This window comes from Emiliania huxleyi, assembly GCF_000372725.1.
Source record: "Emiliania huxleyi CCMP1516 unplaced genomic scaffold EMIHUscaffold_65, whole genome shotgun sequence".
Classification (NCBI taxonomy): Eukaryota; Haptophyta; order Isochrysidales; family Noelaerhabdaceae; genus Emiliania; species Emiliania huxleyi.
In genome coordinates this window covers 1-12,278 of record NW_005197128.1, presented here as the reverse complement: position 1 = coordinate 12,278, position 12,278 = coordinate 1, and the positions used below count along the sequence as shown (strand labels likewise).

At 65.0% G+C, this 12,278-nt stretch overlaps 2 protein-coding genes across 2 annotated transcripts; one reads left to right on the top strand and one right to left on the bottom strand.

Annotated features, from left to right (window-relative positions):
* Nucleotides 1–1,862: 1,862 nt before the first annotated feature.
* On the bottom strand, nucleotides 1,863–3,105 carry EMIHUDRAFT_67580 (phosphofructokinase; the record flags this gene model as incomplete). Its single annotated transcript, XM_005762975.1, has 2 exons — nucleotides 1,863–2,922; nucleotides 3,062–3,105. Coding segments are annotated over 2 exons (1,104 nt in total), but the record flags the coding sequence as incomplete, so codon positions are not given.
* A 1,372-nt stretch (nucleotides 3,106–4,477) lies between these two features.
* EMIHUDRAFT_465182 (hypothetical protein) lies at nucleotides 4,478–10,432 on the top strand (the record flags this gene model as incomplete). The annotated part of the gene is made up of 9 exons (XM_005762974.1): nucleotides 4,478–4,795; nucleotides 4,865–5,035; nucleotides 5,173–5,196; nucleotides 5,901–6,482; nucleotides 7,627–7,903; nucleotides 7,973–8,069; nucleotides 8,473–8,671; nucleotides 8,737–9,331; nucleotides 9,486–10,432. 9 exons carry the CDS (start codon nucleotides 4,478–4,480, stop codon nucleotides 10,430–10,432), a joined length of 3,210 nt encoding a protein of 1,069 aa, XP_005763031.1.
* Nucleotides 10,433–12,278: the final 1,846 nt, after the last annotated feature.

Here is a 12,278-nt window from a genome sequence, read left to right as displayed (position 1 = left end):
CACGTGCAGCCAGCGAGACCGGTGTGATATCCCACACGCACTCAACCACACTCTGCCACACTCCGTCACTGTATCAGAGCTGGACCTATTGAGGCTGAGTGTGCTGAAGGGTGCCATTGCTTGGCTGAGCCCGTTTGAGCGCCGCCGAGCTAAAAAAATGTGCCTGAGTTGTACTCTCGTGAACCTCTGAGTGGTGAGAGGCTGTGCCTGTGGCATATAACCCCCCATAATTTTGCTGCATACACCCCGCGTTGTGTGAGGTAAAAGAGGGATCGCGAATGTTGGACGGAGGGTGGACGCGTCCAAGGGGGGGGGTCAGGGGGGGACGGCTCGTATTTCATAAAAAACGGCGGTTTTGGATTTTGCATCTCGGCTGCATCCAATGGGCGATGGGCGGCCTCGAATCACGGGGTCACGTCGGCGAGGTTCCCGAGGACAGCGACGGCGTCGTTGGTGGAGCGCAGGGGCGAGGGCGTCGACCGACGGGCGGCGCACCAGGAGCCCTCGCTGGCGCGGTAGGTCACGGAACGACGGGTCGAGCCCCTCCGCCAATCGAGGCGGCGGTCGAGACGGTGAGCGGCTGACGTCCTCGCGGGCGTGGCGGAGTACGGCCGACACTACGTGCTGCGGCAGCCCGCGGAGAGACGCAGGAGGCGCGGCGGAGCGGCTGCGCTTGGACGCGACGGCGAGGATGGCCGGGCACGCTGTCGTCGAGACAGGCACGCACGTCGAGATCCTAGGCGAGCAGGGGTGGTGGTCGGCCACCATCACGTGGCGGGAGGAGGGTTCGGGCGGCCGGCTCGTGTGGATGCGGTCGAGTACGACGGCTACCCGGACGCCGAGCCTCTCCTCTCCTTAGAGGAAGAGACGTGGAGGCAGGTGACGCTCGGCGCCGGCAGCGCGGCCCCTAATACCAGCGGCTAACAGGAAAACAGCTAGTGTGCTGTCTCGTTCTTCTCTCGAGTGTGTGAGAGACTGAGTCTGAGAGAGACCAGAGAGTTTGGTTGTTAGTGATGGTGTGTGTGTCGTGCGTTGGCGACTGAGGTAGTACTGGTCGTGTACACGCCCCTACACAGCTTCACAGGAGTAATGGTGTTTCTTTTTGACCGTAACTCTTCTTTTGGAGCACGCCCGCCCCGCGCGCTAGCTACCACCAGCCAACCATGGCCTACCGGATGAAGATGTCTAAGAGCCAGAAGAGCCATGACACATCGGCCAGCCAGGTGATGAATGATCGGAGTCCGACCCGTCCGGTCTACCCTACGGGGTCTCTCGACGGCGTGCATGCTCATGGTGCACCTCGATCCTGGCTGGAGCCGCGCGGGTGGTTGGAGGCCGCGTGCGATCTGAGGCTCCGGAGAAGCATGCGCGATCCTTTTTCTTTTCGTTTGTTGTTGGCGGCGTTCCCGAACCGGCAACCGCTCGCGTAGGCGCCGCGCGGCATTGCCAATGATTGGATTGGACAAATCGAGACAAGTAACGTTTACTGTGGTCACATATGTGCGAGAGGCCGCGCGAGCGAGGGCTCTGAGCCTGAGGACTGAGGGGATATCTCGAGACCAGTCGCTTGCTTTTTTTTCGCTCCAGCCTTGCGGGGGTACGACAAACGCGCCTCGCTCTCGCACAGGGCACAGCAACTCTACGCCCCCCGACGTTGTTTGTCACCCCTATTCGTCACATGTGTATGTGTACGCGGCTTTCACACACAGTTTTGCACAATAAAATGGCTGCTTTCTCCAAAATTCTAGGTGGAGAGATCCTCACCTCGCGCGTTTGATCCTTTTGATCCTTCCGCACACGGTCCGCGAGGTCGACGGGGACGAGCGCGGCCAGCGCTGGGCGCGGACACCGACGCGCTCCTCTCACGCCGACGCCGCCGTCTTTGCTCCCGACAGGCTAGCCGGCATTTGACAGCTCTGGACGCACGACTGCCACGTCGAGCCCCTCACCTTGAGCTTCTTCTTTCCGCTCGCGATCAGCTTTGACTTGAACATGCAGATAACGTTGTGGATCGCGCCGACGCAGACACCTGTGTAGCCGCGCATCGCCGTATGCACCGCGTCGTGCGCGAGTCGAGAGCAGTAGATGTGGTCCGTGGAGGTGATGGGGACAGAGCGAATGATGTACGAGGGGTCGATGTAGAAGGCGCGGCCTCCTTGAGGCTTGAGGTGTTTGTTGATCGCGTCGCGCATAAAGACGCCAATGTCACCATAGACCGTGTGGCCCGTGGCGTCCTTTGCACCCGTCGAGACATACTCCTGCCCAGCGCCTTCGGCGACCACCACAACGGCAAAGTTTTTGTGTTTAATCTTCAAATCCACTTGCTTGTAGACATCTTCGAGCTCGAACTTCACCTCGGGCACCAACACAACGTCGACGATGTTCGACGCGAGCGCTGCGTGCGCCGCGACAAAGCCCGCGTCGCGCCCCATCAGCTTGACGACCGAGCACGCCTTCTCGCACGACGAGGCCTCGACCCACGCATTGCGTATCACTGTGGCGGCCGACTCCACGGCGGAGTCGAAGCCAAAGGTGCGGTCGATAAAGAGCACATCGTTGTCGATCGACTTTGGTACGCCGACGATCGAGACGGGCAGCTTCTGTTTCTTCGCCTCTTCGTACAGCAGATGGCCGGCAAACTGCGTGCCGTCGCCGCCAATCACAAAGACCATGTTGATACCCATCTTTTTCAGCCCCTCGCAAATTTTGGGGGCATCGAAGCCGCCGCGCCCTGCCTTGAGAATCGAGCCGCCCTTCATGTGGATCTCGCGCACGTAATCGGGCGTCAGATTTATCATCTCATGCTCGTCAGGCTCCGAAAGGCCATTGTACCCGCCGGTGGCACCAATGATGTGCCCCGGGGTCACGACGCCGTAGTCATAATACAGAGAATGCGTCACGCCGCGGATGATCGAGTTTAACCTACGTGAAGTTGGAAGCGAGTGAGATTGCGGATGCTGCCACTGTCACGCGATTGATTGCGCGTGCGTGCTCGCCTATCCGAGGAGAGCCGATTGTACGTTGTGAGGGAGCGGAACACGCGCGGCGAGTCGGTGGGCACCCCGGGCAGAGTCCGCCGCATGTCACCATCGCGGCCTTGACCTGGAGAAGCCACACGCATCCGAGCTTCACTCGCCAATGACAGGACAACCCTCGAGCGCTCTCGCACGTCGCAGGCCCGCCTTGGACGGATCCCAGAAGATGTATTCGGTGGCGTTGGCCCGCAGGACGTTGCCTGCCAGCTTGTCGTCACGCAGGTCCGCCTGTATGTACCGGCCACGCGTGCGGCATCGGGTGCGGCGTGAACAGGCCATGGCTCTGACGTGCCTTGGAGTCGTTGAGCAGAATGTTGCCGAGCACCTGCGACCCGTGGCGGTCATGCGTTGGGGACTGGCGGAGCGCGCTCTTGGCCGTGCCCTTGGCACCGTCTCGTTCGGTTTTAGGAAGTTCATGTCCTCGCGCTCCACGGCCATGGGAGACTTCACCTGCAACACCAAGCGGATGAGCAAGTGCGGAAACGGGCGCCCTCGCGCATATCTCAAAACGAAGCCTTGTTCAACCCGCCCATCGTGGGCCCCGGAGGCGGCCTGCCCAGCGGGTCCGATCGGTGTGAGTGTTAGACCGGAATTCTCTAGCGAGGCTCAGGCAGCCTCAGGGCTCAGATGCGGGGGAGAGAAGATGCTATGCGACCGAGTCGCAGCTTTGATTGGCCCAAACGCACCACGCTGCACCAGGGGCGAGGAACGACTCATCTTGCCATGCCGCGAGATGATGCCCCGAGAGGTGGCTCGAGTTGTCCTCGGGCGCTAGGCCCATCCCGCAAGCTGTGCTTGGTGATGCTATGCCCTCTTCTCCGCGTCGCGTCGGCCGTCCCAACGTTCGGGGTGTGCCCGGCGTGGCCTTCGCTGCAGCACCCCCGGACGGAGGCCGACGTAGCAACACATCTTCTTTCGCAGCGTCCCGTGACCTGCTGAAGCTTGCTCCTCGTCGCTGCTTCTACGCCGGTGAGCGCTTACGTGAGCAAAGTGAGTGCGCACTTGGAGCACTTGGAGTGCAGTCATCAACCGCACATCCAGGGCCGGGGAGCGAAGAAGCGCACCCAGCGGGCCGGATGATTGGCATCGGGTTACGGGCAAGAAAGCCCTAGCCCCGGGGGTGCGCGTTCGCAGGGAAAGGGCCGTAAAGTACACACGGGTCTCCGAGGGTTGGCTCCGCGCTCCGGGTTTCCCCTAGCAGCAGACCGCCCCCTCTACTCGGAGCTAACGGACACATAAAATATGTTTCCTTTCTTTTTCTACTCGGAGCCAGTGATACGTGAAATACGCACATGTTACGAGAATACACACTGCCCCCACGGAGTACCTGTACTACTCGACGATAATACAAGAATACGCAGCTTGGAAGTTGCAGACGCCTATAAAGAAAAAACAGCAAGTTTTTTTTCGGCGGCAGCGCGGATTTCTCTTTTTTGGGCAGAATGCCGAGCTTTGTGAGCGCGACCCTTTTTGCGCTCGCAGCCTGCCCGGCCGCGGGCGTCCGCGTCTCTCGACCCGCGCTGGCGCACGTGCGCGCGAGCACGCAGTCACGACGCGAGGCGGTCCGAGGTGCTGCGCTCGCGGCGGCAGCTGCGCTGGTAGGCGCCTCTGCGCCGGCTTTTGCGGAGAAGAGCAAGGGCTACATGACCATGGATGAGTACAACAAGCTGAAGGCTCGCGAGGCCAAGGACCAGCGGCTGTACGGCCAGTTCGAGGCGCTGCGGACGCGAGCCAGCCAGACAAGCGAGTTCAACAAGCTGGTGCGAAGCTCGCAATCCCGCCCGACCCACATCACACCGGAGATTGCTGTCCGCGAGCCGTTTTGTCAGGCGGAATCGGGCGACTTCAGCAAGCTGTCGGAACTTTCGCGCGGCTGGGAGGCGACCATCCGCAAGGAGCTGCTCGAGGCGGCCGCCAAGGAGCTGGAGGGCGAGGCCAAGCAAAAGGGCCAGGACATCAACAAGCTCGTGCTCGCAGATCTCAAGGGGATCGATAAGCTAGTGAGCCCCCATCCACCCCGCTCCCCATCGTCCCCGCCGTCCCCGCCAGCCGCCACGGCGCGTGCGCACGGGGCGCACGATGGTGGCTTGCGGGGCGTGGGCAGATGGGGGGTCATACCACCCCACCTCTCCCGCAGGCCAAGGCGGGCGCCGGCGACGAGGTGCCGGCGGCGAGCGCGTCGTTGCGACAGCACGTCCTCGACTTCGTGGCCCTGGAGCCGCAGCGGCTGCAGGACACTTTTGGGGTTGGCGACTTGTGAGATTCCGGTGGTCCCGAGGACGAGCGCCAGAGAGAAGGCAAAAGGCATGACAAGCAAAGACTCTCTAACGCCGCGGTCAAAAGAGACCGACGGACCTTGAATTTCGGCGGACGCCGAAATTCACACAAGACTGTGTCTGTGAACACACCCACAGGACGCCAAGTACAAGACAATAGGAAGGGAGTGTATACTCAGGCAGTCAGGGACGGATGAGTCAGAACATACTAAGAGCACCTAAAGGAGCAAGGCATACAGCTGTGAAGCTCTCACAACCAGCGCACGACGCCATGAGGTATTTTCATCTCAATAACGTGTGAGTGTTAGAGTTGTTTGGTATTGCTAAAAATCTCTCTCTCTCTCAATAACAGGGGGGACGACACTGCTTCGGCAGCGTGCACCTCGATCCTGTACCGTGTTTGTTATGACCCCCCCCAATGAACATACCAGTGAGGGTGGGCGAGACGATCGAGGGGTCCCGTACCATGCGGAATCGACCCTATCCAGTGCTCAAGTGCTAAGGCTGTGAAGTGGTCTCTCCACTGACAACGGCACCCCTCCCTGCCCCCTCACCGGCGGTGCATGTACATGTAACCATTCGCGCGCAGATGTCAACAACCACGGTCCGCGTCCACTACATTCGTCACGGCGAGTCGCAGTGGAACGCTGAGCAGCAGGCGGCCCGCCGGCGCGGCGTCTCAGAGTCCTTTGTGCGGACGCTTGCCGCAGAGCCCCGCTTCACTGACTCGCCGCTGTCCGAGACTGGCGTCAGGCAGGCCATCAGTCTCCGGGCGCGTCTCATGGAGGGCTCGGACGGGCTCGCGGCCGCGCTGCGCTGCGCGGCGGACGGCTCTTGCGCCGCGCCCACGCTGATCGTCAGCAACCTCCGTCGCGCGGTCGACACGGGGCTGCTCGCGCTCCGCCACCTCCTCGACGCGCGGGAAGACCTTCGTGTCGCCGTCCTCCCCGCGCTGCAAGAGTCGTGCCACTACGCCGACTGCGGACCGCTCCCGCTCGCGGCCGGCCTGCGCCTAGAGCCGCCGGTTATCTCGGCCGCCGCGGCCATCGAGGCTGCGCGAGAGTCGGCAGAGGCTGCGATGCGGCACGTGGTGGGGACGGCGGAGGCGCACGAGGAGGCGGAGGCGGAGGAGGCTCTCTCGCGCGCGACCCGCCACTCCGTCGTCGGGACTGTGCTCGCCGCGCAGGCTTCCCTAGCTCGCCTAGCTCGCCTAGCTCGGCGATCTCTCGGCGATCTCTCGGCGATCTCCCCTAGCTGTGCGGTCTGCTTCCCTCGCCGCGGCCGCCCAGCCCCAGCCCAGCGCCCCGCTTGGCGAAAAGTGCTGTCCGAGAGGCGCCCGCTCCGCACGGCCCGCGAGCCCGCCTCCCTCGCCACTGCCCTCGCCCATCTCGGCCATACCTCCTTTCCTCTCGACGCCTCACTCGCGCCACAGGCACGCGCCCTCGCCGCGAGCGGCGGCGCCGACGCGGCGTGGCTGAGGGAGGACGGCTACCCTCGGCTACATCTCGACCCGCGCCATGCAGAGCCAGAGGTGTTTGACGACCGACGGCGGCTGAGCGACGCGCTGCGACTGGCGAGATGCAGCCTAGAGACAGCCGAGAGACAGCCGAGAGACAGCCGAGAGGCAGCCGAGATGCAGCCGAGAGACAGCCGAGATGGAGCCGAGAGACAGCCGAGGTGTAGCCGGCTGACTAGCGATGGGTTGGACTCGAGATGTCTCCCCATACCCCCCCCCCCTGTCTCCCCCTGTCTCCCCCTGTCTCCCCATAACCTCCCCATGTCTCCCCCATGTCTCCCCCATGTCTCCCCTGGCACTTTGCCTCCTCCCTTGAGACGTCGAGTCGCGAGGGTTTGCCCTGGCCCTTGCCCCGCCGCCTCGCGTGTGTATGGGTGAGTCTAGCCTTGCCCTGACCTCAGGCGCGGGTGGTCGAGCTGGACGATGCCGCGCTGGGCGAGGCGGGATGTAGTCGAGATGCAGTCGAGATGCAGTCGAGATGCAGTCGAGATGCAGTCGAGATGCAGTCGAGATACTCGAGATGCAGGCGAGATGCAGTCGAGATGCCGTCGCCCCTGCTCCTCCTCCTACTCATACCTCCTTCTCCACGACCCCTCCCCCCCCCCTGTCCACAACCCGCTCTCCGAACGCTCCCCTCTCCCCACACACCCTCTCCTCAACCTCCCCCCTCTCCTCGCACCTCTCCTCTCCCCACGCCTCCCTCTCCACTCCTCCTCTTCCCGCAGGCGGCCCGCCCGCTGCCCGCCCAATCTGCAGTCAAATCTTCAGTCACTCAGTTGGCTCATGCTCCATCACTCAGGCCGTCCGCCCGCTTCTCGCCCGGCTTGGCGCGGTCGGCTCGGAGCTGCTTTCCGGCGGCGGCGCGGCTGGCGGCGGCGTCATCGCCGGTCACTCTCGGCTGCTGCGAGAGCTGCTGTGGGCTTTCAGCACGGGCCAGGATGCGGCACGCTTGTCCGTGCCCCTCGCCCTCGGCGGTGGGAGCGGCGGCGTGGTCGCTGGCCTCCGGTGGGACGGCGGCGCGGCCGACGGCGCGTGCGCCTCCCTCGCATCGGAGCACACCAAGTTGAGCAACTGCGGCGCGGCCCCCCTCGACCTCCGCGGGCGAGGCGTGGACCGCGTCTGTTCACGCCTGCAGCTGTGAGCAGGCGTCGTCTCCTTCGACCTCGTGCTTGAGCGGCCCGTCGGCGCGAAGGCCACCCTCACCCTACGCGGCTGCTCGGTCGACGGAGTGGTCACGTCGAGGTCCTTGCCGGCGGGGCAAGACACGCCGGGCAGCGACGCGCCGGGCGGCGACGCGCTTGGCCACCAACCACCCCGCGTGTGGCCTTGGCGAGGCGAGACAGCCGCCGCCGTCTCCGCCGTGCCGCTTCTTCTGCTCTGCGGACTCGTCGCCCTCTGCGGAGTCGTTGCTGCGCGGCGGCGGCAGAGGCGGAAGGCCGCTTGAGACGGCCCAAGGTGTTTTTTTTGCGTTGAAACGACCGTCTCTGGCGGTTTCACCTTGACCCTCAGAAAAGCTCGCATGACGCATGCACAAACGTACGGCTTTACGTTTACGCATACCCCTTTTAGTGAAAGGAGTTTTGACCACTGAGCGAAGTGGCGGTGGACCGGACAGGTGAGCTACCGGCAGATGTGCAGCGCGCAGACGTGCGCATGCGGCGCACGTGCTCGTGCGGCGCAAACGGCTTCGCGTCGAGTGTGGCATCGGCGTCGGCAACAGCGGCGCTTGCGGCCCCGGGCCGCACGAGCAGGTGGTGATCATCCCGACGGTGCTAAAGGGCCTCAACAACCAGCGCATGCGCCTCGTGTCAGACATCGTCGGCGCGATGCTCATCGGCGCGGCGGTGTGCAGCTGCCGTCGATGCTCGCCACACGGCGCAGCTGCCACTTTGACGTCACGTGCTACAAGCAGTACGAGCTTGTCCTCCCGATTTGGAAGATCTTCGACCGGGACGCGGCGCTGAGCGCGCTCAATGCGACGGGCAGGGTGTCTCCCCAGTCGAGCTGCCGCGTCTGCCGCGTCCACGCCGACGAGGGCGGCAAGCCGCGTCCGCTGCGTATGCCGATCGCCGCGTCGCAGCTCGAGCGCCTCGCGATGACCGGCCGCCTCGTCAGCAGTGACGGCAAGCCGCTGCGCCGGATCAGCTTCGGCGGCCCCTCCGACTGTTGCGTGCTCTTCGTGCTCCGCGCGCGCCAGCTCTTCCGCCGCGTGAACAATGCGCTCATCACGAGCACCGCGATGCGTGGCGTCGCCGCCGCCGCCCTCTCGCGTTTCCGCGACTCCGCCGGCATCGGCCCGGGCGGGCACGCGCACACGCTAGCGCTGCATTGGAGCGCGGAGACGGACATGAGCCGCTCGGAGCACAAGCTCGACACCGCCGCCTACCGCTCCGGCGTCATCCGCGCGCTCGTAGGGGTGGACGCGGGGAAGGCGCTGGCGCGTCGGGTGTCGCGGTGCGAGGTGGCGGCTGTCTGCTATAGCCGCAGCCACTCCCAGCTGCTCGGTGTGAACAGAGTTCGTACACCGAGCAGCAGGGAGCAACTCGAGATCCCTCGAGAGTTCACGCGGAGTCGGCTGGGGCTATACCAGACAGAGGTGGCGGCGGCGGCGAAGAAGAAGAAGAAGAATAAGAAGGAGGAGGAGGAGAAGGAGAAGAGGCAGCAGCGAGTCGGCCGGCGGCGGCGGCGATTTGCTGCGGCGTGTCGAGCGGCTGGAGGCCAGCCTCAGCGCGGCGACCGAGTCAAGGCCGGCAGAGGTCACCTCACGCGATCTGGAGTGCTACTCCGAGCGCTACGCTGACCTCAAGTCCATGCAGGGCGATCTCGCGCGGCTGAGGAAGCACTGGAAGCAAAAAGGACAGTCTGAGGGACGAACGATGGGCTGCTCCATGACCGTGGAGCAGGCCGCCGCCCCGCCGCCGCCGCCTCCTCCCCGCCGCTCCCTCGAGGAGCGGGTCGGCGCCATCGAGCGCTTGATCGGGCTAGAGGCGAAAGAGGCGGCGGAGCAGCACGCCGCCGGCCAGCCTAATCGCACGCACGTGCTCGTGCTTGGCGACCAGGACGAGGCGGCAACGCGCGTGATCGAGCTGCAGCTCGGCTCGGGGGTGCGCGTCCACTCGAAGGTGACGCTGCTCGGCAGTACCGTCCTGCGCGGGATGCTCTCGAGCGAGCTGCTGGCGACGATGGACGACGCCGTCGGCATGATCGACTTCGAGATCGGCTCCAGGGCAGACCGCTTCATCGGCGCGCCCTTCTCGTCGTTCTCGGTCATGATCGCGCTCAAGCGCGCGCGGCGTCAGCTCCCCGAGCCGCCGGGGAGCCGCTATGACGTGACGCTCGCGCCCGACGAGCACAGCCCAGGCACGCTCATGGCGGCGGGCGCCGACACGGCCGACAAGCTCGCGGCCAACTTCGCCGTCGCCTTCCCGTTTGCCGCCGCGATCCCCGAAGACCCGTGCAAGGAGCTCGTGGCGTTGCACCCGTCGTTCGCCAAGGCGGGGCTCGCGAGCTGCCCGGTGCGGACCTTGAGAACCTGTCATCCGGGCCCGAGACGAGTCGGTGCCCAGCAAAGGGGGCCGCTGTACGATGATCGCGGGTACTTTTGAAGTTGGTGTCTCAGTGTGATGTGTGTGTATGTGTGTGTCCTGTGCGTGTTCACATTGGAGCCACAGGGGTGTCGTGCTGGTGTCGTGGGCGCGGGACTTACCCTTTTTCGCCCGAGGCGAGAGGGGCCTTCTCCGCTTTTCCCTAAACTTTTTGCCGCTTCCGAGGACCGACACCGAGCTTCCCCCCGCGCGCCCTGCCCCTGGCGCCTGGGCGCCTCTCTCGGCGACCCCCCTCTCGCGAACCCTGTATTGTACTTATTTTTTAACAGTAGCAGTACAGTACCCCTTGCGCCTCTTTTGGCGAGCACGAAGGTCGAACGGTCGCACGAGGGTCGAGGGCACGTCCGATCGGCGATAAAACACAGTATACGCAGCCAATACGCCTATACGGCCGCCAGACGGCCGCGCCAACGCAACTGAGTAAACAACAAACCCAAGGATGTCAGAGGTCAGAGGTGGGTGATTCTGATTGGGACATCGGACATGCTACCGAATGTCGGGTCGAACGTCTAGGTCGACCAATCTGATCTGCTCCCCTCCACACAACCTCAGCCCGCACGTACCATTTTGCCCTGCGTTCTCACCAGCCCGACCCCCTTGGCCGCCCGGAGGTGCTTGCGGAAGAGAGCCTGGAGCTCGGCCGGGTGCGCCCGCCACCAGCACACCTCCTCGCGCGCCGCCTCGGGCTGGCGGGAGAGATGGCGCAAATAGAGCCGCAACACCAATTTCCGCAATCGCTTGCGTCGGAGGCCAGCCTCTCCGGCCGTCTCGAGCAGCGCGCGCATGGTTTCCCGCCATTCGAAGTGCGCGCCGTCCGCGTCCAAAGGGGGCGCCCCCGGGGCGCCGAGCGCCGAACACTGCGCCCGCTTGGCCCGCTTGGGCGGCGCCTGGTCGGCCGGCGGGGCGGCGGGCCGCTTCCCAAAGATCGCGTCCAGCTCGGCGGCGTGGCTTGCCTACCGTTGTCACATCAGAGAGAGGCGAGGTGAGCGCCGAGCTGTGAGGGGCCTCCGCCGCCGCGCGCAGAGGCGCGCCGAGGCGCTGGTCCGATCCACCACCTCCGCAACCACGGCGTCCAGACCTCGCGGGTCGGTCGCGCTGCCGGAGCCGATGCCGCCCGCGCGCAGCGCCCGCACCACGCGGGGCATGTCGACGCCGGTGTCGCGCTGCACCTTGCGGCCGGGCTGCAGCGCCAGGCTGCTGTGGAGCTCCTTCGCCTTCTCGCGAGAGCCGACCACCACGCGCGCCGAGCGGCTGAGCATGCGCCGCTCAAAGAGCGGGAGCGCCGCGTCCAGGCCGGCCAACGCGCCGTGCTCGCGGACCCCTTGCACGAGTGCCTCTGCGAGCAGCACCTAAGTACCAACGGCGTCGCGCACGGCTCACGCACCTTCCCGTGGCGGCGGCGGAGGAGCGAGAAGCGGCGGACCGCGTCACTCAGGGCTTGGTTTGCGCCTTGCGCCTTGAAGGGCGTCATTGGATGCGCCGCGTCGCCAATCAGGGTGACGCGGTCCTGCGGCGTGAGGACGCCAACGTCATGGTGTGCACACGGTCTCCTGCAGTGTATGCAGAGCAGCGCAGGAACACAGGGGGCTACGAGTACCGAGAGTACAGCCGAGTGCAGCGGAGTGCGTGTCCTCTCGAGGAAGACACGGGTCCGTCCTCCGGCATCTAGGGGCGCGGTCCTGCGGGGCAGGCCTCCCCGCAAGGCCTGGCTTGCCAGCACCCGCGCCCGCACCCGGCCGCAGCACCGCCGGCTCGAGCACCTCTCGGTCGTAGACTGGTAGCCCGACATGCCGTCGAGCGGCGTGTCGGCCTGAGGCGCGCGGCAGGCGACCGCCGGGGGGAGAGT